General features: G+C 40.2%; 1 protein-coding gene across 1 annotated transcript in view; it reads left to right on the top strand.

Annotated features, from left to right (window-relative positions):
* Positions 1-27,511, top strand: part of LOC128619020 (kelch domain-containing protein 8B) — a 108,459-nt gene that overhangs the window by 59,193 nt on the left and 21,755 nt on the right. Inside the window, exon 3 of the mRNA XM_053642853.1 lies at positions 10,448-10,672. Within this exon, the coding sequence (XP_053498828.1) occupies positions 10,448-10,672 (225 nt within the window). The remainder of the gene's footprint in view (positions 1-10,447; positions 10,673-27,511) is intronic.

Raw genomic sequence — 27,511 nt, 5'->3', positions numbered from 1 at the left:
GAGAACTGCCAATAAGATAATGACATCATAAAACACCACCACCCTCAAGCAACTGCATTCATCTCTCAGCCACCCAGATCATTAAGGAGAGACATAACTGACCAGCCATCAACCAAACAAACTGCAAAACAAGCTTGTCACTGATTGTGTCTACCCACACAATCTCTGAAGAATCCGCCGTTTGATCACATTCCTTACAAATTGTGCGTGTTTACATATACATATGTATGTAATACATACTTTCAAATGGAGTAGAATAGTCCGTAATTACAATGCGTCTGATTTCTGTGTTACATAGTGTCACAATATTCAGGCAGTATGGCAGACAGGGTAATAACACCTGGTAATTGTTCATGCTGTACCAAGGCTGATTATCAGTACAACTCCTTGGAGACAGGATCTGAAATGTGCTCTTCAACTGAGGGGCAGCGCTTTGCACTTCCCATAACTAGCACGAGAGGTGATTATGATATCTTCATGTTCCTGGAAAAACAGTCCTTTTAACCGATCATCTCTGTTTGCAGGTTGAGGGTCGATCTGCCATATCTTTTGGGTTGAGACAAAAATATTATACTTAGTCATTTATTTATTGAGGAAAATGATCCAATATTATATATCTGGTAGTGGCAAAAGTATATGAACCTCTAAGATTGGCAGTTAATTTGAAGGTGAAATTAAAGTCAAGTGTTTTCAATCAATTGTTTGATAGTCAGGTATGTGTGAGTGCCCTGTTTTATTTAAAGAACTGGGATCTATCAAAGTCTGATCTTCATGGTATGAGCAAAGGGGATTTCTGAGGACCTCAGAAAAAGAGTTGTTGATGCTCATCAGGCTAGAAAAGGTTAAAAAAAAAAATCTCCACCAATTTTCAACCTCCACCAGTTTGGACTCCACAAACTGGTGGAGTTTGAAAATTGATGGAGATTTTTTTTTTTTACCATCAGACAGATTGTGCACAAATGGAGGAAATTCAAGACTATTGTTACCCTCCCCTGGAGTGGTCGACCAACAGAGATCACTCCAAGAGCAAGACGTGTAATAGTCCACAAAGTCCTGACCTTAATCCAATAGAAATGTTGTGGAAAGACCTCAAGCAAGCAGTTAATACCTATCCAACCTGATCTGTTGAGTCATTTGCAATTATATCCCTGCAGTGTCGAATTCTGCTCTGACCATAGTTCTGACTGCAAGGCATTGTACAGTATTAATGTGCTCACTCTAATATGTTATTGTTTCTATGGTAACAACTTACACAGGGTTTAAAAACAGATTTGTAACAGTCAGCTGTTAGTTTCGGTTTTGTGACACAGGAAGGTCTTCAGAACAGAGGACTGCAATGTCTTAGTAACATGACAGTGTGTGTTATATTTGTTTTATTAACTTCAAGAGAAAGAGAAAAAAAGAGAGGCTTGTGAGGGCATGACTGTCATAAGTGAACTAACTTGCTACATGGACATTTACACATGTAAATGTAACATATAGTTCTTTAATGAATAAAAATATTGTTAGTATTAGTTAACTGTTGTGGTATAAGAAGAATAAAACACTTTAGGACATTGTGCTATTGGAAAGTCTTCTGGATGGCAACACACCACCCCATCACTGATGATTCTGCTATAATAGCACGTCCCGTCACATTTGTACATTTATTCATATATATATATATTTTTTATATTTTATCCAAAGCGACTTACAAATGAGGAAATACAAGCAAAGTGATATATCAAGCAGAGAACAATACAAGTACTGTAGAGCCAATACACAATATTTTTAATTGGGTGCTAGAGGAGCAAAGTGAACTGTGTAGAGGTGTAAGAGCGAGTGTAAGTGCAGATTTTTTTTTTGAATAAGGGGGGCAAGGGGACAAGTTAGGGGTTAGTTAAGTGTTCACGGAAGAGGTGGGTCTTTAGCCGTTTTTTGAAGAGGGTGACGGATTCTGCTGTCTGGATTGAGGTTGGAAGTTTATTACACCACTAAGGTACAGTCATTTGAAGGTTCTGGAAAGGGACTTCATGCCTTGCTGAATAGGCACTACCAGGCATCGGTCATTAACTGATCGCAGGTTGCGGGAGGGAACATAAACCTCAAGGAGAGTGTTGAGGTATGAGGGTGCTGTTCCAAACAAGGTCTGTATGTGAGCACCAAGGCCTTGAATTTGATACAGGAGGCTACAGGAAGCCAGTTGACAGAGACGAAGAGGGTTGTGACAATAGTTTTTTTGGGCTAGTTGAAAACAAGGCGTGCTGCTGCATACTGAATCATCTGAAGGGGTTTTATGGAGCTGGCTGGTAGGCTCAGGAGTATTGCGTTGCAAATTTTAAATAACAAGAGCCTGGACTAGTAGCTGTGCAGCATGATCAGTGAGATAGGGTCTGATTTTCTTGATGTTGTACAGAATGAACCTACAGGACCATGCAGTTGTTGAAATGTGGTCTGTAAAGTTGAAGTGGTCATCGAAAGTCACACCAAGGTTTTTGGCTGTCCTGATTGGTTTGAGTGTAATTGAGCCTAGCTGTATGGTGAGGTTGTGGTTGATTGAAGGGCAGGCAGGGATGACAAGAAGCTCTGTTTTTGCCAAGTTGAGCTTAAGGTGGTGGTTCCCTCATCCAGTCTGAGATGTCAGACAGACGGTTTTTCTTACTTAACAATCTACAGTAGCTACAGTGCATTTAGTTGTCAAATTCAAGGTCACTGTGGTAATCTCAGTAGAAAAATATAGACAGTGGAATCTAATTTTACAGTCTTCCGCAGTGAGAAAAAAGTGGGAATCAATGAGGTCTCTGAGGTCATAATGCTTGCTTCAGCAATAACATGCAAGCAGCATCTTTTTTTCTGCAGAAAAAAAAAAGAAGCAAAAATCAGTGTGCTCTCTGTATTTTTATTCTCCTGCTAGTTGTGTGACTTGCAAGCTATTTTGTCACAGTTTGCTAACTTTGTCTAGATCTTTTAGTCCCTGTGTCTTTATTTGTGGGACGAGATGGCACTACTAAATCATTAGTCCACTCAGTGTGTGGTCCTGCATAGAGACTGACATCTTTAATTAGACTGAGTTTCTCAAAACATTGTGCTTTTGGGTCATTTTTCGAAGCATGTTAAGCAGCTTTATGTGTCTCAAACCAGCGGAAAAATATTGTTTGTTCTCTCTCATGGTTCACAAGAAATTACGTATTGTAGCTAGTTCAGCAGGCTAGACAGACACAAGCAAGAGTCCGTATTTAAATTAAAGAACATAGATGCAGCTATAGTATTTTCAGAAATTATGGATATAATCTGAAATTCAACCCTACAGGAGTAACCTCCATGGGTGCATTTTGGTCATAAATTTGGCTAGCATAAATATGTTTCAACAAATAAATAACTATACATAACTACATATAACTAATATATATATATATATATATATATATATATATATATATATATATATATATATACACAAACTGAACTGCAGACTTATACAATATATTTCATGTCTAGAAACCGACTGGAGGGAATTTTCATGTGGCTCAGGGGTGGTTGAAGTTGGAGCTACACACTGGTTGCATTTGTTATAACCTACAATCAGATGGCAATGATAGATTGCTAATAATAGTGTTCCAAAGACTGTAAACCAGTAAGGATTTGATTGAGGAACATGTTCTACCAGAAACAGCGGCAGGTCTTCCAGGACACAAAATTATTTTTGTTTTAAAGGCTTTGTGCTCCATAAAACCATCTGAATTTAACTTCTGCTGTGTGTGTGTGTGTGTGTGTGTGTGTGTTTGTGTGTGTGTGAGAGAAGGAGAAAGAGAGAGAGAGAAGTGGTCCAGTTAATTATGTGTAGTTGTCAGTGTGTGGGACTGCATTCCACACGCTCGTGTCGTAGAAGTCACAGAGAGCTGACCCTGCTGACAAACTGATACAAACGGACACACACACACACACGCACACGCACACACACTGCACTGAGTTTTGAGTTCTTTAATCAAACTTAGAAGCACTGTGCTCTGAGAGAATGGCTGTGATCTGTGGTTGAATGATATGCTCAGGGCTCACCCCAGAACTCAGTTGTCATAGTTGGAGTACTCTGAGAGGCAGAGCCAGAACACAAGTGCAACAGAGTCATGGAAGTATGGAGTTTTTATGTTGTTTCTCTTGTGACGCCTGAGTCTTAACCTGCTTTTGTCTCACTGATTTGACACAAAATGGACTAAGATCACACAGAATGATTCGTATTAAATTTGATCCAGCATGTACTGTAATTAAATGTGCATTTTTTCTTCAGTCTCTCTCTGTCTCGCTCTCTCACATTGAAGTGGCTTCTAGTATCAGTATTGTTAGCCTTAAGGTTATCTATAAGTTAGTGTGCTCCAAAATAATGACAAAATTGGCATTTAGAAGATATACAGTGCATCCGGAAAGTATTCACAGCGCTTCACTTTTTCCACATTTTGTTATGTTACAGCCTTATTCCAAAATGGATTCAATTCATTATTTTCCTCAAAATTCTACAAATAATACCCCATAATGACAATGTGAAAGAAGTTTGTTTGAAATCTTTGCAAATGTATTAAAAATAATAAACAAAAAAGCACATGTTCATAAGTATTCACATCCTTTGCTGAATACTTTGTTGAAGCACCTTTGGCACCAATTACAGCCTCAGGTCTTTTTGAGAATGATGCTACAAGCTTGGCACACCTATTTTTGGGCAGTTTCTCCCATTATTCTTTGCAGGACCTCTCATGCTCCATCAGGTTGGATGGGGAGCGTCGGTGCACAGCCATTTTCAGATCTCTCCAGAGATGTTCAATCGGGTTCAAGTCTGGGCTCTGGCTGGGCCACTCAAGGACATTCACAGAGTTGTCCTGTAGCCACTCCTTTGTTATCTTGGCTGTGTGCTTAGGGTCGTTGTCCTGTTGGAAGATGAACCTTCGCCCCAGTCTGAGGTCCAGAGCACTAGTCTCCCAGTCCCTGCCACTGAAAAACATCCCCACAGCATGATGCTGCCACCACCATGCTTCACTGTAGGGATGGTATTGGCCAGGTGATGAGTGGTGCCTGGTTTCCTCCAGACATGACGCTTGCCATTCAGGCCAAAGAGTTCAATCTTTGTCTTGGTTTTGGTCTGAGAGTCCTTCTGGTGCCTTTTGGCAAACTCCAGGCAGGCTGTCATGTGCCTTTTACTGAGGAGTGGCTTCCGTCTGGCCACTCTACTATACAGGCCTGATTGGTGGAGTGCTGCAGAGATGGTTGTTCTTCTGGAAGGTTCTCCTCTCTCCACAGAGACATGCTGGAGCTCTGTCAGAGTGACCATCGGGTTTTTGGTCACCTCCCTGACTAAGGCCCTTCTCCCCCGATCGCTCGGTTTGGCCGGGTGGCCAGCTCTAGGAAGAGTTATGGTGGTTCCAAACTTCTTCCATTTACGGATGATGGAGGCCACTGTGCTCATTGGGACCTTCAATGCTGCAGAAATGTTTCTGTACCCTTCCCCAGATCTGTGCCTCGATACAATCCTGTCTCGGAGGTCTACAGACAATTCCCTGGACTTCATGGCTTGGTTTGTGCTCTGACATGCATTGTTAACCGTGGGACCTTATATAGACAGGTGTGTGCCTTTCCAAATCATGTCCAATCAACTGAATTTACCACAGGTGGACTCCAGTCAAGCTGTAGAGACATCTCAAGGATGATCAGTGGAAACAGCATGCACCTGAACTCAATTTTGGGTGTCATGGCAAAGGCTGTGAATACTTATGTACATGTGCTTTTTTTGTTTTTTATTTTTAATAAATTTGCAAAGATTTCAAACAAACTTCTTTCACATTGTCATTAAGGCATACTGTTTGTAGAATTTTGAGGAAAATAATGAATTTAATCCATTTTGGAATAAGGCTGTAACATAACAAAATATAGAAAAAGTGAAGAAGCGCTGTGAATACTTTCCGGATGCACTGTACAGTACTGTACAAAAGTTTTAGGCACCCTATTTTTTTTTTAGTACAAACTTTGTTATATGTTATATATGACTTCTACATTATGAAGTCATTACAAAAACATTTTAGAATCTCAAACATTAGTTTTCCAGCACAAAATTAAATGTTAAAGAAAAATGTTTGCCATTAAAGAAAGCAGCATATTAAGTGGTAAGAGACACTTTTCAGACAAAAAAACATAATGAAGTCTGCTGGGTTTTGCTGCAAAAATAAGAAGCAAGTGAGACAGGCAAAGTCTCCAGAAGAACCGTGTCTGGTTCTGCAAGCTGCTCAACAAAACTTACAGCTCATCTCCTTATAAGACTGCACTAATTCTACCCAAGACTACTATTTTTATTTGTACTTTTTTTTGTCACACCAAATATTGACAATGTTTCATTTATCACTGCTCTTTACAGTATTTTTAATGTAGAAACATTTAATTTCATTATTTTGAAGGCATCTTTGCTCTACAGCTTTTCTTTGCATGTGCCTAAAACTTTTGCACAGTACTGTATGCATTCAGAATTTACAGTCTCTCTTTACCACCAATCATTCTGCACTCCAGCTTTTCATCAGATTTTCTGTCCAATCAAATGCTCTCTAGAATCTGAAGTGTCCCGCCACCAACATTATAAAAAAAAATCCATGGTACTAACTGTCAAGTACGGCTTAGCCCGGGCTGTGAGGTAAGCTAAACGCTATTGACAATTCAAAATGGGGGAGGAGCCACACAATATGTCCTGGCCTGACTTCCTGTTTCAGTGGAAATCACGTCAACACATCGAATAACACTGTACGTTTACAGGAACTTCATGGGGACTTTAACATTGGCGTACATTAAAAGGGCAAAAGTTTCAGTTCCGCTAACTTGTTCGGTGGGGAGTGGGGATTTCAGACAGGCGCCAAACTGAGCCTAATGCAGTTGTGTCTGTGGGCGTCTGCTGGGATATAGATAGAAAAGCGGCAAAATCATATTAAGGCTATACATGATAGATGATTCTGGATGGAAGCACACACTATTTATGGCAATGCGGTTTCACTCATGACCCTGCAAGTCAGTCTGTGCTCTGACGTAAGGGCACAATAACAGATTACCCCATTTTGGCCTCTCTGCATTCTCCCTCCATCCACACTGGTACACACAAGTTGCCTCCTAAAATAGGACCCCAGGTGTGGGTTCAGAGGAGACCAGCATGCTGTATGCTGAGGAACTGTGTCGATAACCTTGTTTTTTACGACTGTGATTTTTGAATCACAGTTATTAGGAGAGTTTCTTACTAGCTAACCTTTCCTGTATCATTTTAGCATTTTATGTATGTATGTATGTATGTATGTATGTATGTATTTATTTATTTATTTGTGCTTTGGGACCATGATTGAGTAACCATGCTAATTTGTACGGAGGTTTTGAGATCAGTGACCTGAAATGGAAATTCTCCATCGTCTATCATCTGCTCCTCTCTGTTTTCCAACCAAGCAACAAACATTTGGCCTATAAACATCATTAGCTAATGAACTGCCACATTACCATACACAGAAACGCACTCTGTATTCTGTACAGGGGTTTTCGAACATTTCGATATCACATTATCACAGCACAGATTTATTTTATGAATATAATCAAACCATTCAAATACTAGCCACATTTGCAAATACAAGCCACCACATTTATTTATTGAAATCTTTTATTCCTAGACTTTCCACCCAAAGAATCCGAACCAGCAATTATGCTTAAAATGTAAAAATGAATCATTAAATCATAACCACACTTTTCCTACTTTGATAAAAAAAAAAATTGCATATAGAGTCAAGTTTCCTTAATTAATATTGATATTATATACTTATAACTATAATATATACAGCTATAACATTAGTAGTAGTTGATTGTGATGTAGTGTCATAAATAAATACTCTGGCTGTATACATCATGGCTCACATGGCTGCAATATAACACTACATCGTTTTCTTTCTGCTGTAGTGTGGTAAGTATGACAATCTGGTGAGAGTGTGCGGTCCACGCTTTAGCAAGAGTGCATATGGCTCACAGCACACAGGCCGTCTGTCCTCAGAGCTGGGAGACTCGAGTCTGGGCCAACACCAGATGCACATAAGCATACGTGCCTGTTACTCTATTTGATCAACCCTTTTTGATAATGATGATTTGTTTTTGTTTTTTGTTTTTATTAAATAAATTTACTTAAATTAAAGTTAGCCCGTGTTCATAATTTCAGTGTGAGATTAAGCTAATGAACCACTCTTTTTTGTTTTGTTTACTCTGGGTTACAATAATTTTGACTGTATTTTCACAATTCTCTCCTAATGTAGTTCCTTTTGCTTTGCTTTGTACCCTTTGCTTTGTGCCTTTTGAAACTAAAGCCCCCCCCGCAAGCCTCCCCTATTATGTGCCCCCCCCCCATATTGAAGGAGACTAGGTATAATGATTATCTATTCTATATAAAATCTATCTATATATAACCTAACCTATAATCTGTTTTGATAGATAAATAGACAGATAGATAGATAGATAGATAGATACATAGTTAGATAGATAGATAGATAGATAGATAGACAACTTATATTTACAACTTTTATTACTTAGATATACAACTTTTATTACTTTTACTACTTTTAGAAAACTATATAACGGACAGGTATGGAACATGAATTATCTTTTTGATTGATAAAGAAAGGATGATCTTGAAAATTGTTCTTGTTTCCGAAAACTACAACTACTTTGAACAAGAGAACTACACAGCAAAATCACCAGTGTTGATATAACACCCACAGTGTTGAATTCACACCCTACAGTGTTTATATAAGTCCATTGGACTCAAATAAACACTGTGGGTGTTAATTCAACACTAGGCATTTTACTGTGTAGGTTGTAATAACGTGGACTATTTTACATGTTGCATTCCATTCGCCTTGCATTCTAAAAAAAACATTTGCATACGAATTATTCAAATTGGGACGAAGGGCACGTCTCGTTATCCATGACATGTTAAATCAATCAGTGGGACACCTGCGCTTGCTACTTTTTACATTCACGTCTATGTCAGCTGCCGTGCGATCAACGGGATGTGCTGCTCCATCTCTCAGCCACTCACTAAACAGAGCAGATGCAGAGAGAGGTGTAAATGCAGTGGGAAAGTTGGCAACACTGGTCTGCACTGACAGCTAGATAAAAGGCAGGCTAAGCTCCACCTCTCCCCAGCAAAAAGAAAATACAGAGAGAGAATGGGAACACGGGGTTTTTCATTTACGCACATTCTATTTGAAAAGCAATAAACTACACCTAGTGCCCAAATGATGTCTGTGTTTTTTTCTTGAAAACAATTTGTACCCCCCTTCCCATCTCTTCGCGCCCCCCTTGTTGAGAACCACTGCTCTAAGAGATGCTAAAATTTTTATGACTGAAATTAACTAGCTTAAAGAATTGCAAAACACTTTAAACCATCTGCCGGAACTGCATCTCTCTCTCTCTCTCTCTCTCTCTCTTTCTCTCTCTCTCTCTCTCTCTCTCTCACTCTCTCTCTCTCTCTCTCACTCTCTCTCTCTCTCTCTCTCTCTCTCTCTGTTTATCTGCCTCTTTCTCTCGGGGTATATTGAACTTCAGACAGCACTGCGTCTCTTCCTCCTCTCCTCTACAGTCCTGCCTTTTGTTTTTCCCCTGTGTATGTGTGTGTTTTCTGCTGCTCTTCAGATTTTTCTCACAGTGCAGAACAGTGCTAGGGATGGATAGGGATCAGACACGTACAGGAGGCAGAGTAAGCAAGAGAGGTTGGGAGAGAATAAAAGAGGGAGAATGATAATGAGAATGAGGGAAAACAGAAGAGTGTGATAAATAAGAGGTTTGTTTGTATTAAACCACAACTTGTTCTGGTTTAGATTCTTTTGCATTCTCAATACAATGAATTATTAATACAGATTTTTAATACTGTGCCTACAGCTAAATTGAATGTTAACTTCAGTAACCTGCAGTTTGTGTAAAAGTAGTTTTTGTCATGGGGACCAGCCAAATGCCACCACCTCCCCACTCCCCTACTCACCTCAACACACACACACACACATCCAATGGGAGTATTAGTAATATACTCATAGGCACAGTGGTCAGGTCAAGTTAACAAAAGACCACATAATATCAGGCAGAGGTCGGCATGCATCATGATGCCGTGGTTTGGTTACAAAGCCTTTGCCTAAACTCAAACCACATTTTCAGCTGCAAAAGAGCCAGTTCTCAGGCAGCAAAATCAATTTGGCTGTAGCACAAAAATGATGCTTGTCTGGAATGACAAACTGACAATGTCAGGCTCTTTAAAGACATTTAAAAGACAAAAGAGACCTTGCTGAGATCTGACATCTTAAGCAAACACACACACTGCCAAAGAGGAGCTCTGAGTCCTATCAACCCAGCAATACAGCCATTCATCTAAAATCTGTGCACCCTCCGTCTCTTAATCTGTTGAATCTTTTTCTCGTCTGGGATTCAGGTGGGCGTCAGGGCAAGATGCCAGTGACGGCGTTTGAGGCCTTTGACTTGGAGATGAAGAGCTGGACGCGCTACCCATGCATCCCGAGCCGCAGGGCCTTCTCCAGCTGCGCCGCCACAGAGCGTGCCTTCTACAGCCTAGGTGGCCTGCAGCAACCTGGCCCTCACAACTTCTACTCTAGACCACACTTCGTCTCCACTGTGGAGGAGTACGACTCTGAACAGGGTGAGGCCTGCTCGCTTCCTCACACATACATACTGTACAAGCATGCACCCTGTCAGCACTGTGGCAAGGAACAGCTCGAAGCTGTTTATGGAGCTCTGCTCAGTTTGCTCCTCATCATGCAGTGTAGACCTACATTTAGGTGGAAGCACAAACAAGCAGCAACATTTAAGCATGAGACTGTACACACTACTTAAAACTATAATTTATGGAGCCACAGCTGTGGCAAATCAAGCTAAAATTTAAAGCTACAGTGCATAGAATTTTATATATATATATATATATATATATATATATATATATATATATATATATATATATATATATATATATAATTTGTTCCTAAATAAAACATTCGTGAGCTGCTGTGAGTCACCCTGACAATCCAGTAATAGGAGTAAACAGTCAGTGTTCTGTCAGGGATGTCTGGTCTGGAGGGAAATTTGTATGCATATGCAAGCTCATCACTTTAGGCATAAAAGAAGTCATATTACACAGTAACAGGGAAGAGCCAACAGCCAGTCAAGGGAGAAAAAGTGTGATAAGTGTGAGAGTCCAATTAAGCTAGCTAGCTTAAACTAGGTGTCTAGTATGTTATATGTATATATGCATATGTGCTGTTTATGATTCCACAGAATAGCCACAGATACACGTCAGCAGTACATGGACACTGCGCTGGTTCTGTCAGTCACAGCTAGATCTAACCAGCTGTTTGCAGCTAAAAAAAAATAAGCCATGACAGTAATGTCAGTGTGCATAATAACTTATTTTCATAACATTACAGCAGATAATAATATCCCAAAAGTCATAAACTTTTAGAATGTCCCAAAATGTGTAGTATCATAATAAATAAATAGTGTGACAAATTGTCCCGCCCAGTGCATGGTGAGTTTCCTAGTGCGGCATGCACTGCTTGAGCTTCATCTTTGTACTCCATGTGTTTACGTCTGTTTTGCTTCTGTTCTACTCCAGTCTCCGATCCCGTCCTCTCATTAATGTGTTACCAGATTGTGTCCATCTGTTTTACATTAAGCCTTTAATTAGTTTGTCAGTGTATGCGGTGCTGTTTTGTTGTCTTGTTGTGAAGTCTTATCATGCATTTGTCTAAGTCGAGACCTTGCTTTCTGCTTCCATGTTTCTTGGTTTTGGACCCTGCTTGTGTTTTCATTTTCTGATCAAGGATTATCCTGGTTTAATGTTGCCTACCTGTGTTCTGACCCTGCCACAGACCATGACTAAGATTTTCAGATTCATCGTGATCAATCTAATGAGCTTGCATACTTGATTCCTGCATCTAACCAAATGTTACATGTATTATGTTAGTACATCTCTGATGTCACAATATAAATCAAATTCAATTGAATGTCTTCAGTGTTTATTAATATTATTTAGCGTGCACATATAGTGGACTGTTGTCTCATCCAAGGTGTATTCCCACCTTGTGCCCAGTCCCAGTTGTATACATTTTTGTCCCCTACATTTACATGGACAGCAGTAATGTAATTATTGACCATATTTTGAATAAGACAATATTGTGATTAAGGTGTTTACATGAGGCGCTTTTAGAATATTCCTTTTATGTTCAGGTTTTACATGTTATAGAACATAGATTGAATTTCACGTATCAACATACAGTTCGTCTTCGTTATGGCACCGTGTACAGTTTTAGATGTTTCATTTTTAATTTTACGAAAGCTTCAAGTGCAGTTAATTATTTGTCATGCTATACGTGCAAATAGATGACTGCTGGAAACCGTGGGCTGCGTCCCAAACCGCGTACTTACCTATTGTATAGTAGCCAAAATACATGTATCTCGCCTACTATATAGTAGGTAAGTACACAGTTTCCGACGCAGCCGTGCGCTCTTGTTTGCCGTCAAACGGTTGAGCGCTGCCGTGTGTGTGAAAACTCCCACATGATGTTAATAGTGTGATTAAGGTGTGTACATGTCTATAATGCACTTCCATAATGCGACTAAAATAGGAATACTCCACATGTCTTAATTCGATTTGTGTTTACTTCGAGTATGACTTTAGTCGGATTAAGGTCATCAAAAATCACTGTTTACATGGTAGTTTCTTATTCAGAAAACCTTAATCTTATTATCTTAATATCCGATTATTGTTGTCCATGTAAACGTACTGAATGAGAAGTCTAAACCAGGAAACACAGAATATGGAAATGAAGAAAACAAAGCCCAGACTTGTGCTGCCTTGGGAGGTGTGACTACGGTGTTGTGTATGTTCAGATGGTTTTGGGTGGGAAAAATGTGGACAGCATGAGAAAACTTAGTGGTTGTTTTGGTTTTTTTTTGTTTTGTGTGTTTAACTGTCCAACCTACAACTGTACAGAACAGTTAACCTGCAAAATTACCACTTAAATCTTGTAATCAACACATTCATATTGGCGGCTACGATGACTTTTTGTTAATGACATGTCTACAGTTTGGAAAATTGTGGCTCATAGAAAAGTATTATTTCCTGAGTAGAAAGTATGAATTTGTGGTGGCATGAATTGGAAGACTAATCAGGAACAACCACAAAACAATTGCACACAGTTGGGCAATATAGCAATGACAAGGCAGGGTGGAGACAAAACTAGAATTACAAAGGCACATGTCAATGTAAATAGAAAGTCACAGGGAGGGAAATCAAAATAAAACATGTACAGCAATCAATCTCTCTCTCTCTCTCTCTCTCTCTCTCTCTCTGCAGAATCCACCAGCTGTTGGTGGCACTATGCAATATGACAGTGTGATATTGATATTGTAATATGTTACAAGTATGGTATACAAGCATCACATAAGCCTAATATCACATAATCACTTTTATAACACTGATAGTTCCAGTGGCTGATTAGATGCAGCAATTATTTAAATTTTTCTTTAGTTCCTTGCTAAATAATAAATAATAACAAAAGATTAAAAATGTCTTGCCATATGCTTTTGCCATATCACCCACCAATGTTAGTAGACCAGTTTCTTTTGACCTAGATTAGAGATTGAAACTGATGATGGTCTAAATTACACAATCCTGTTAAAATCATGCTGAGTCTTAGTGAGGACCACTAGAGCCTTTATCTGTGTCCCATGAAGCACCCTTCTGTGTAGTCCTGTTATGTTTAATGTGAGTGCATGGCTTCTTATACTCATGCTAGTCTGTGAGATTTTGCACTTTGTGCTTTTCTTCTGAATGCTTTGTAGCATTTAATTAAATTGTCATTTCGCCGAGCATGGAAGCTGCAGTGCCTGTCACAGGCACTATTCGCGAAGGAGTCGACTGAGTTTCACCGACGAGTTCCAAAGAGAAATCTTTCACATAAAGCGGTAGACCCCCTGTGGGCTGTCAGCCCTTATTACCAGGAAATGAAATGTGTATTTGCTTTAAAATCACCTATCTCTGTCTTCTCATTTCTTTTCATTCAATTGGTGTGTGTGTGCGTATGTGTGTGTGTGTGTGTGAGAATACGTGTGGACTCTGCAGGTGGTAATCTCTTCTGTTGATCTGAAGCTCAAACTAAACTCTCAACTCATATGAGATTCCAGCTTGCTTATATTAAACCTTTTCAGGTCTTCGGCATGCACCATTATCCTTGTTGCTGATTCGGTCAGGGGAATAGAAATGACTATGAATGAACAGCAGAAATGAAAATCAATAAGGCAACAAAAAAGCTATCTGATTTTGAAGCCTGAGAGGACTTTGTGATCTTTTTTTAACCATACTGTGCAGTGTCCAGTGTCAGACAGACAGTGTAGAAACATTTCATTGTTTAAGGTTGAGTAGATTCTTTGTCAGTGAAAGTGTGACATGCTGGAGAGGAGAGGAGAGGAGGTTGCAGGGTAGACGCAGGTCATCACCTGCTGCAATGTACATTATAATACGGAGCATTTGCATTTTTAAATCACGAAAACTCACTGTTACAATTTGTGCAGTTAATGGAAGTCTTTGAGAAATCTGAGATGTGTGCAATTAATAAACTAGACAGCAGCGTGAGGGGTCTGTGTATGGTTAAAAGGTAATCAGTAATTCCATTATCCCACTACCTATTACTGTGGAGGCTTTGCAGAATGTAGGTGAGTGTAATTACCAATCCACGGATACATGCCGGCTCAATTACACTTTCCTGGATGTTAATATGCCCGTTCACCACGCCAGTGAACACATGTAACACGTATGAATATGTGAGTGTTTATCCTCATGTACACATTTCTCTTTTCTAAACCATGCTATAAGTTTACAGAATTGGACTCTCTTATAGTTTGTTTATGCCAAACATTGTTTTCTGGAGTGTTTGGCTGCCAGTATCAGCGCATTAGTCCTTTTATGAAATGAGCAAAAGAAAAGCCAGCAGCCTTTCTCTGTCTTTCTCTCCCCTGCTCCCAGTGCAGGTTATTTGGTTAATTACATGCACAGAGTTTCTCTCCTGGGCTCTGGATTTATCTGAGATGCATTTCCCTGCAGCTTAAAGCAACCGTGCTTAAAAGCTGGCAAAGATGTTTGTTAAAAAGTAGCCCTGCTGCCTAGCCTGCTGTTCACTTCACTGTGGTTAGGGCAAAGCTGTTCAAAAGATCTTATTTGTTTCTGACATCAGAGGCACTTATACTGTACTATCTCTCTATCTTATCTCTGTCTGTTTTTAAACGTTTAAACACTTTTTCCAGGTATAGTTTTCAGACCCTTTTTATTGATATACTTTCCTTGAGGTAACTCAGTTTTTTTTTTATTTACTATTCACTATTTATTTACAATGAATGGTTTTGATCGTATTGTCATCAGCATCATCATCATCATCATCAGCCAGTGCTTGTTCTGATATGTAAATCCGATCTGGTCTAACACTGACTAGGTTTACATGGACAGCAGTAATGTAATTATTGACCTTATTCTGATTAAGACAATATTGTGATAAAGGTGTTTACATGAGTCGCTTTTGGAATACTCGTTTAATGTACCCGTTTTACATAGAACATAGATCGATTAATGGCACACGTCATTACGTCCCCACGCCACGCCGTCCAACGTTCACTCCAGAATTTCACGTATCGACATACAAATCGTCTTCGTTATGGTACCGTATACAGTTTTGGGTGTTTTTATGCAAAATTTTTACGAACGCTTCTTAATTCAATTTGTGTTTACTACGAGTATGACGTTAGTCAGATTAAGGTAATAAAAAATTGCTGTTTACATGCTAGTTTCTTAATCAGAGTATTGTCTTAATCGGATTAATATTGGATTATTGTTGTCCATGTAAATGTACTGAATGATACTTTCTAAAGCAAAATTAATGTCTTCATTTCTCAAGTTGCTTAGTTTAATAATGACACTGACTTCAGTGTTTTTTTGTTTTTTTTTAAGTGAAATATCTTTTAGTTAAGTGAAGTTTTTGGTTACTTTACTCACATCCTTTCCTGTATATCACTGACTTCCTCAGGCTAATCTGCAGGGTCAGGGGTTCTGCCTCTGCAGTCATTTCAAACGCCCTTTATATCCCAGAAATCCTTTCTCTGTGGACCCGAAATGATCCCTATAATTCAGCGCCAAAGGCGTTCATCTTCATGTGGACCTCAGATCTGGCTCCAACCTACTATATTTCACTTGATTTCATTTTATTTGAAACAATGTCTGTCTGTGTATGTGCATTAGATAACGAGAGATAGCGAGAAAAAGATTCATCATCGTTCATCGAAAAAGATCCTTCATTGTTCGTCGAAAAAGATTCTTCATTCCTCGTAGGTAAAATAGCGCAAGTCTATTTCTGAAGTGGGCTATGCAAGCAGAACACTCTTCTCCTTCTGTGCTAAGCTTATGCAGACAGTTAACTAAAAGACTGGCACTCAGAAAGCTGAATAATACAAGACCTCACTTTTCCCCAAGCACTGACGTGAATTGAATATTTATGCTAGCTATTACGTTCTGATAATGTTCCCTGCAGCAGTGTTTTACATTTAGTGCATATTATTCTACATTGAAGGCAGACTGCTTTATTTATTGAATATCTCTGTCCCTCACAGAAATGTGTAAGTCTTTATTAGCTACAAGCAGGATTTATATTTGGCACTTATTTATTGCCTAGCATACAAGTCACTTAAAACACAGTACGTTCTATTTATTCACTTGGCTCTCCTGAATTAATTTGTTCATATTAAAGTCAGAAATATGCCATGTTGTAATAACGCTGTCAAAGCAATTTTCAAATCACGTGCGGTTGTTGTTTACCGATGTCATACTGAATCGGCTCTGTGGGAGGACAGGTATTAACAGTCAGCAGGGGTGTGAGGCTTCTCTTAGACGGAAAGGTGCTGGAGGTTTGGTCCCACAGGCAGCTGCTTTTCTCCTGTATTCACACGGGGTTAACTCTTAAATACAGGTCGTGTGGCCTGCTGTTTGTGTTTCTGTTCATGTCAAGTCCAGACCAAACACAGTCTGATAGTCTTTCTCGAGATTCTCTGCACCTACACATTGTAGCAATTTGTCCTACTTGTCCTACTGTTTCTCTACCTTCTAGGCCCTCATTCTGTCCTGACATTACAGCACCCACTCTCCTTCTGAATGTGTGTGTGAGAAGGAAAGAGAACGGGAAATCGTCAGTGGCAGTCTGCGCATGACTGAAACCATCATGAGTCAAGTCTAGAGAGTGAGCCAGAGTCAGAGTGAGCTGAAATATTACAGTGCTGCCCTCTCCCCTCCATTTCTGTCTGCTCACACTGATACCGCACTGCGCATTCATACACACTACACACACACACACACACACACACACACACACACCATGCATGCACAGAGAGATCCACAGTTATCCACTCTGAGTCATGGGCACTTGCATACAAGCTATAACCACTCACCAGCAAGGAAATCAGGCCTAGCATAATATTGTCCACAATCAGAAATACAGTAGTTTAGAGTGAGGTGGGACTGGAGAAAAGGTTATTGTAATGATTATTATATTTCTTTCTTTACTGAGTTAGCCTATGTTCATGCTAGATGCTCTTTATATAGCATCACCATTCACTCTGAAAACACAGTGGCTTAGTGGTCAGCAAGTTTGCCTCTTGAAGAAATACTTCCAAGGTTCGAATCCCACATCTGCCCTGTGCGCAGAGTTTGCATGCTCTCCCAGTGCTTTGGGAGTTTCCTCCAGGAAAAAACTCCTGTTTCTTTCCCCAGTCCAAACACATGCGTTGTATGCTGATTGGCATTTCCAAATTGTCCGTAGTGTGTGATTGTGCCCTGCGGTGGTGTATAAGGTGTCCCCTGCCTTGTGCCCCAAGTTCCCTTGGATAGGCTCCAGACTCCCCTGTGACCCTGTGTAGGATAAGTGGTAGACTATGGAAAATGGATGCATGGACAAAGTGTGTGTGTGCGTGCATGTGTGAAAAGAGAATGCATCATGTTATGTCACATCATGCCACGCTGTCATTGATTCTTTTTCTATAACAGTAAGCACTGTCATGTTTTATTCCTCTTATACCATAGTAATTTGCACTCGATGGCCAAAAGTTTGTGGGCACCTGATCATAACACCTCCTCTTCTGGGAAGGCTTTCCACCACATTTTGGATTTGCTCATTCAGCCACAAGCTCATTAGTGAGGTCAGGCACTGATATCTGGCAAGAAGACCTGTTGGAGTTCCAATTCATCCCAAAGGCATTCAGTGGGGTTGAGGTCAAAGTTCTGTGCAGGCCACTGAAGTTCTTCCACACAAACCTTGGCAAACCATGCCTTCATGGACATCACTTTGAGCACAGGGGCAATGTCATGCTGGAACATGTTTGGGCCCCTTAGTTCTAGTGAAGGGAAATTGTAATACTACAGCATACAAAGACATTTGATACAATTCTTTGCTTCCAAATTTGTGGCAACATTTTTGGGAGGAACCACATACCGTATGGATGTGATATGGCCATAAACCATACAGTGGCCATATAGTGTATGTCCATAAAACAAGTTAGGTCTTATTGTCACTTTCATTATAACAGGTAACGGCTTATAACAGCTATAAATAGTTATTCCCTAACCAGTCTCTCATCTTCTCTCTCGAGGCTGATAAGAAGGAAAAAGTACAGCTTGTCATGTTAGTGAGAAACCGCATAGAGCAAAGCGCTCTGTCCTGAAGAGACTCCCCACAGTAGAGAAAGTAGAAAAACAACTTTACCCCTAAGCACTGACTGAGGTCTTCTATCATAAATATTAAATACATGTCTCCAGAGTAATCTTTATACAATTTTTGGTTGTTAAATAAGAACACATTAAACAAAAAATCTGTGTATTGTAAGCAGGGGCACCGCTAGGGTTTCTGGGTCCCCTGGCTAATTTGAACTCTGGGCCCCCACCCCCCAATTATCTTTTCTTATTGCCACGTGTAAAAACAATCATTATCAATAAGGATAACAATCATTGCATATTCAATTAGAGATTATAAAGAACTACGTTTTAAAAATTTATTAAATTAACTGAAATTATGCATTTATAACGATATACAAATAACTATATATACAGTACAAGTAATTAACACCATTGTACTCTCAGTCTCCTGCTCAAAAGAAACGCAGTAACACAATGATATCGTATTGGAACCTTAAATCTGTTGATGCCACATTATTCTCTGCTTCCATTGCTTCCTTTACAATTTCTGATGTTTTTGAGATCTCCTGTCCTTCAATGATACTCTCAAAATACCACTCTGTTATTTCTGATATTTTGCATAAGCATGCTCCTATTAAGACTAGGCCTGTCCCCTCCTCCCACACTTCCCTCTGGTATACACCTGAGCTCTGGTCCTTCATTGGTAGACAGCTTGAGGCGTTATAGGAAAACTGGTCTTACTGTTTACCATCTAGCTTTCACTGATCACCTCAATGCATACAAAACTGCTCTGAACTCTATGCAATCTAATTATGTTTCCACAATGATCAATAAAGCTAGCAATAGGCCTGAAGTGTTGTTTGACACAATCAATAAGCTCTCTCAACCCCCAGCTCATGATGATCACGCATCTGAAGAGTTCTGTTGCTCTTTCCTAAATTATTACTCCCTCTACCACTTAAAACTGCAGTAGTGACTCCAGTTCTTTAAAAAAAAAACCTGACTTGGACCCTACTGTTCTTTCTAATTTTCGCCCTCTCTCTAACTTATCGTTTATTTCCAAAATACTGGAAAGTACTGTTGCCTTCCAGCTTCAATCTTTCCTTGCTCAAAATAATCTCTTTGACCCATTTAAATCTGGCTTTCGTCCTCTTCATAGTACCGAAACTGCCCTTGTAAGGGTTGTCAATGACCTATTACTTTCTAGTGACTCTGGTTCTCTTTCTATTCTTCTTTTACTCGATCTTAGTTCCGCTTTTGATACTGTCTGTCAGGACTTACTTCTCTCCCGCCTCTTGGATATTGGTGTCACAGGTGCTGCTCTTTCCTGGCTTACTTCTTATCTCACAGATAGACAGTTCTATATATCTATGCAGGATTATAGGTTGCCTACTGTATCTTTAAAATATGCTGTCCCTCAGGGATCAGTTCTTGGACCTCTGCTATTTATTATATATAATGCCTTTGGGTCAAATTATTTGCCACCACGGTTTCAGTTACCACTGTTATGCTGATGACGTTCAAATCTATACAGCTTGTAAATCTGCTCCCACTCTCCTGACTGATCCACTATCAGCATGTGTCACTGAAAAAAAAGGATGGCTTAACTCCAACATTTTAAAACTTAACATGGATAAAACTGAGATCATTATTTTCAGAACATCAACACTTACTAAAAATATCCTTTATGACCTTACTTGCGACATTGATAGTACTCTCATTAAACCATCTAGTACTGTAAAAAAAAAATTTAGGCATCATCTTTGATCCCTCCCTCACCTTTAAAGCTCGTATAAACTCTGTTTCTAAAATTGGTTCTTTCACCTTCCTTCGCATTGCTCGCAATCCTGTCTGAACTGCACTAGCTACCGGTTTCATTTCACATTAAATATAAAATAATTCTGCTTACATTTAAATCACTTCACGGTTTGGCACCTTGCTACCTTAGTGAACTGCTTCTCCCCTACAACCCGTCCTGCTCTTTCAGGTCCTCTGGGCTCGGACTCCTCTCTGTCCCTAGATCTCGTATCTCTACCATGGGTGGCAGGTCTTTCAGTGTAGCTGCACCCAAAATCTGGAATTCACTCCCTCTGACTCTTCACAGCATCACTTCCATCTTCGAGTTCAAATCCCAATTAAAAACGTATCTATTTTCTCAATGTTATCTGTCATAATCTGTTGCTATGTATTTTTCTCAGTGACTATACTATCTGTACTGTGTATTTCTCTTCTGTGTTTGATTACTCATTGTTTTTCGCATTTTGTGTTTGTCCATGAATGTTCCTTGTTTATGTATCATTGTATTACAGTTGTAAAGCGTCCTTGAGCTCTGGAAAGGCATTATATAAATTAAACATATTATTATTATTATTATTATTATTATTATTATTATTACTTACTCTCTCTCTCTCTCTCTCTCTCTCTCTTTCTCTCTCTCTCTCTCATACACGGACACTATAGAAACTCTGTCTGGATGTCTTTATAAGCTGTCGACTTGTGATTTCTTATTCCCCATGTACCAAGAACAATGAACTTTACTATTATTATTATTATTATTCATTGAGTAAATAATAAGTGAATAATAAATTCTCATGAATTGGACGTCATTACAACACTTCTCTCATAAACTCACTCAGGACAATTAAAGCAGATTTGTATGATTTCATTGAATTTCCATCGATTCCTCACAGAAAGCTGTTTCAAGGCTTCGGAAAGCTTGAATATATACAAGACAGGACTAGTTTTATTGTCGCTCATTCCTTTTAAGTCCTTTTTGAAGCTCGATGCTCCATTACTATTGCTCGATTACGTGGAAAAACATATATTCTAGGTCACATTGCGTTCCAACTTCCAAGGATAAACATCGGGGTGAGTAACCGATAGAATTTCTATTTTATGTTAATTGTAACAGCTTCAAATGGGCTAGCTTCAGAATCATAACACAAAACAGGGAACAGAAATAACCTTATTTTTTGAAAAACAGGGTGACTAGCTGTCTTCCTCGTCTTGTTCTCTCCTCTTTTTCATGTTTTTCTTTCCTCTTTTGGTATACTGATTGTATCTACGCCATCTCTTGCCATCTACCTGATGCATGTAACAACTCACAACTGTGAAGAACGTCTTAAGGGGACACACACATGCACTTGGCACAGACTGAGTGCATTCATTATAGCATGCTTCTTAACCCTCTTACCCCTTAGTTCCCACAGTATTATGTCCCACAACCCTATATTCCCCATAGAAACAGCACGCCAACCCTGAGTTCCCAGGCCAAAATTGGCCCCAAAATCAACATTTTAATTTTAACATTTTTAGGCCTTGAAACAACTTATAATAATGTATTTGTGTAATATTACTTTGAAAATGAAGCAGTTCAGTGTTTTTACTCCACTTAGAGCACAATTCTTAACTAGAGAAATGAGGAAAAATGCTCACAAAATCCTTATACTCATTTAGAAGTACCATACGAGCATCAGCGTGGTCAATGCCTTTGAATAAATTCAAGTAAATAATAAATAAATAAATAAATGCATTTTCGCGCCAAAAGTCAAGTTTCTGGTGATAATCAGACCAGCAGGTAGTGTTTTCACGAATGCACAGAAATGGTCCCGTTATGACTCCAGACCCCTGCAGTGTCAGTTGCACTGGTTGATGCTGAACATGAAGACGGATCAGGGTCTGAATCAGGAGAGTTTGCGTCTCTATCAGTTTCGGTTTCGGTTTCAACATCACCTGAACTTTCACTGCTGTCACTATCTAGAATCCTTGCTCTCGCCTGTGTAACTGTGTATGTTTTCTTGTTTTTTCACTGTTTTAGATGTACCTGTGTTCACTGTGGGTGTAACTTTAGCTGGAACACGATTAGCTTTTCGCTTTGGCATTTTTAGTTCACTTCTACTATTACACCAATATTCACGCTTGGATCTTCATCGTAATGCCGGCGTAATAACGTAATCACGTCGTGACATCATGACGTAATCAACCTTCCGGGTTAAAAAATAATAATTAAATAAGTAAGGAATCATAGCAGAGTAATGCCGGTACACCGGCCTTAAGGGGATAACGTTTACACTGGTAAAGCTGCTATATCGGCCTTACGGGTATTTGGCATAGACGACCAAGCCGGTATATCGTCCTTACAGGAGTAGATCAGAGACGGGCAAGCCGGTTTTTCGGCCATACGGGGTAAGAGGGTTAATAGATTATTGTGCAAAGATTCCATTTAAATACCAAAATCATACAGATAAGTATGGGGTTCTGCTGGGCCCCTTGTCTGCCCTTAGAATCGTCCTAATCTTCCCTGCATTACGGCGCCCCTGATTGTAAGGCTTAGCTTATGTCCGCATTTGCCAAGTCCCTGTGAATGAGTTGCTACTTTAGGTACAATAGCATATTAGAATGAATGAATTAACCGGTCAGATTTGAGAATTCATCAGCTCTATGGGATAATCTGTATTAATAATAATGATTCATTTCTTATCCTAACTGTCATAGACAGGATGCTGCCTGCTGTAGCTTTTGTTTTGGAGGCAGAAATTCAAGACATTTTCTCACCAGCAGTCATCATGGTTACATTCACTTGCCACCTGATTGGTCCAGTGGGGGAAACTCTAAGTGGTCCAGTCAAACAAAAATAAGAACTGCTGGTATTCTTATCATCTTACAGCCTTTTCATTTCGTGGAAAAGCTAGTTGGATAATGTTGGTTATGCACTAAAAACCTTTCCTTTCACAAGCTACTGTCACTTTGCAAGCACAGTTTGTGACCACAAATTTGTAACCAACCCCCTTTATCAAATAAAATTTTACTGAAATGATATCTAGAATGATTTTTTAAAAATAGCTGGAGATTTGCTATTCTTTATTATAAATGCTGTTGTCTCTTGGCTGTAATGTGTTTCCCTTTTAAGCAGCAACAAACTTGGATTACTGTCATTAAAAATACATATCTAATAAATAATATAAGATATTAGAATGATATTTGACATAGACAGTGAGAGATGTGCTTGGGTGTAGTGAGGGTGTGTGGCGTGACAGGAACCAGAAGCATGCATTGGCAACTGCGACACAGTCAGTTACACCTCCACACTCAAAGGCACTAAAAACATGTTAAAATTTCTTGCATCAATTCAAATGTTGGGCGTGATTTATAATGGTAGTCCTTCACAGATGATGTACCTCCAGATGATGATTAACTTCTCACGCATCATGTATTTAGCACAGTGACATTTGCTAATATAGTTGAATGGCTAACTCAGCAGGCATTCTGTGAAAATGTTTATACATATTTAACAACTCCATAGAGTGATGCACAAAATCCAGTCTGCAATTAGATGGCAAATAGGACTGTTTTTCCATCTATGCTAAACCAAAAGCATCTGATTAAAGCAAAGCAAGGCTGAACAGTCCAAGAATGTTTCCACAAATATATTCAGGCTACATACTGTGTGGCAGTGAGAGAGAGTGAGTTGTTAAGTAAATGATCATAGTCGAAGCCATCTTATATTTTTCTTTATTTGATGCTGCAGCATCGCTGGAGATGTTTTACTTTGCTTTTTACTTACATTACATCAAAAGAAAAGGCCAGATTAAGAAATGACCTCAGATACCGTAATAATTTATTAACTTGCAGAATTTGCAGGGTCTAAGCTAGGAAAAAAGTGCTTGGGGGTAAACAGCAGGCAGTAAATTACTGTGTCTTGGGATGAGTGCAGCAGACAGCAAGCAGCGGTAAGTGAATTGCAAAGCTAAATTTGCCTCATCAGCTAATGGGCCCAGGTTATCATGATTCAGCAACGCAATCCGTGCCAGCACCCTGCTAGCAAACAGCTGTCTTTGTGGTTCATGTGGTCATGCTCTACTGAAGTCAACAATATAATGTTGTGTGCTATTCTTATAAAAACCCTGGCTAAACATAGAATATGCAGTCGTCTTCTTTTAATGACGTTCAGTTACGTAGTGACAAACCGCTCCAAGTGGAGAATTATTCGAGGCTAAATAAAAAAATCTTCAGGGCAAAACGTGATTTATTTTAAAAATGCATTTTACTTAATATTGTTTTCTTAACAATAAATTTGTAACGCAAGTAATGGAACTGTATTGACATCAGTAACTAATCAAATTACATAAATTTAAAATGTAATGCATTACATTACAGCGTTATCAGAAAAAGTAATTAGATTACAGTAGATTACTTTGCAATGCGTTACACCCAACTTGTCATGTAATATCAGAGAAGGAACTCTGGACTACATTTCCAGCAGCCACTGCACCTCACTCCATCACGGTCACATGACCACCTGCACCTGACTCACGTCCATGTTAAGGAGTACTTTTGTGTATATAGCCACAGTTTGCACTGAACTCCTTGTTTTGCGTTTGTCTTTCGTTGCTGTCGCTTCTGTCTTTGTGTTCATGCTCCTTGTTAAGTTTGATTCTTGCCTTAGTGTTTTGCTGCCTGTTCATAGTTGTTGTTTTGTTTGGTATTCATTAAAACGGAAAATCTGCACTTGCATCCAACTCAGCCTCCATATCGTGCCAGAACACAAGACTTACTATGGATGCAGGAGAACTTTTCCGGATCCAAGAGGCCCTGTATTAAAGGGAGAAACCGAGGTGGGAGAGTGAAGGGAAATTCTCCCTAATTAAAACCAATTGGGAATGGCTCAACGTACTGTAATCCATCATGGGGTATGCCAAAGGGGAGCCTTCCAACCAGGCTGGAACCATCTCGTACCCTCCATCCCTCCCCGACTGTGGATCTTGTCCAGCATGCCAAGTCGATGGAGAACGTCGTTCAGCCTCCCTGCTCAGCATGCCACTCAGCATTCCTTTTCAGCTGAGGATGCCGCTCAGTCTCCGTGTTCAGCTGAAGACATTGCTCCCCCCCATCCTGGCCTAGAGCTCCGCTTTTCTTCCCTGCTCCGCCTCAGACATCACTACGCCAGGCTCCGCTTTGGACATCGCTCTGCCTTCCTGCTCGGCTGAGGACGTTGCTCTGCCTTCTTGCTTGGCTGAGGACGTCGCTCTGCCATCCTGGTCCGCTGAGGACAACGCTCCTTTTCTTTGCGTTGTGCCATATGTAACTCCCCCTTCCTGCTCCACGGAGGACATCGCTCCCCCCTCTGGCCTCGCGGAGAATCTCGCTCCCCCCTCTGGCCTCGCGGAGAACCTTGCTCCCCACTCTGGCTTCGCGGAGAACTTCGCTCCGCCCTCAGACCTTGCGGAGAGTGCCACTCCCCCCTCTAGCTTCATGGGGAACGTCGCTTCCCCCTCAGGCTCCACCTTGAGCTTCGTTCCTCCCGCTGGCTGTGCAGTAGCCATCGCTCTGCATTCAAGCCAGGCCGGGGATATCATGTCATCTCTCTGCGGTGCGGAAGAGACCGCCCCACACCTGAACCTCAGAGAGCATGCCCAGTTCCTGTCTGAGGTCGGCGTCAAGGCCAATCAAGTTCTGCTCATGCCAGAGTCTGCTGACACGACCGACCAAGTTCTGCCATCCTGTGGATGTCGCTCTGCCTTCTCGCCCTGCTGAAGCTGATGACCCAGCTTCCCATGCCTGGGTGCTGTCTACCGACCCCGGCAAGCCTGCCCCAACTTCATGCCTGCCCCTCAGCTCATGCCTGCTGTCTACCTCAGGACCTAAGGGGCTTTGAAGACATTTTGCCCAGAGAGCCAGGACCGCGGGGGGAGGGTGTGTTTTCTGGCACGCCGGGAGTAGCCGGCGTGGGGGGGTGTCTTTCTTTGCTGTTTGTCTTTATGTTCATCCTGCTCTTTGTTAATGTTAGATTCTTGCCTTAGTGTTTTGCTGCCTGTTCATAGTTTTGCGTTTTGTTTGGTATTCATTAAAACTGAAAATCTGCACTGGCATCCAACTCAGCCTCCATATCATAACACAACTCTGCTCACAAATATGTAATATTGGAGCATTTTCCTCAATAAATAAGTAACCAAGTATAATATTTTTGTCTCACTTGTTTAATTGGGTTCTCTTTATCTACATTAGGACTTGTGTGAAAAATCTGACGATTTTTACATCATACTTATGCAGAAATACAGAAAATTCTAAAGGGTTCACAAACTTTCAAGCACCACTGTAACTCAATGTGAATCAAGCCTCAGTACTTGATTGAGGAAGATGCCGAAATCCTGTGCATTTATATTTGCCACACATACTGATGTTAATGCTAATAGGCTGGTTGTGGTCTATTAGCTGCTCTAGTGTCTCTGTAAGTAGAGAGTACAGCCTCATTACCATCATAGTCCTTGCAGCTGGGCTTCTGTTGATGGAGTGTAGCATGGCAGGGCGTGTGCAGTCATTAGCTGTGACGATTGTTATTGTGATTATGTCTGTTCCAGCGATTTTTAAATCAAGGCACTGCACGTATAGCTGTACCCAGTTTACCACCATTCACAACATCCACCATGCACGCACACACACACACACACTGTTCTGACTACTCTGAACAAGTGTACAATGTCAAACAGGGGGAGAGGTCTGTATCAGTGGGCTGCCACTGTAGGACACTGAGAAATTTCCTGCAGTTTTAGAGGTGACACCACTGTATTTAAGTGGCCGCGCTGTGTGTGTGAGTGCGCGTGCTCTCCTGCATCTCTTTCACATTTTCTCTCTTTATATGTGCTTCTCCTTTCTGTTCTGTGCTTCTGCCATATTTCCTTTCTTGGCTATCAAGGTTTTCAGTCATCAAGTTCAGGAGACATCTAAAATATCTACTAGAGCCTCTTTTTTTTTTTTTTT

This window comes from Ictalurus furcatus, chromosome 15, assembly GCF_023375685.1.
Source record: "Ictalurus furcatus strain D&B chromosome 15, Billie_1.0, whole genome shotgun sequence".
Lineage (NCBI taxonomy): Eukaryota > Metazoa > Chordata > Actinopteri > Siluriformes > Ictaluridae > Ictalurus > Ictalurus furcatus.
Note: the sequence above shows the minus strand (reverse complement) of the source record. Positions and strands in the feature narration are given on the sequence as shown.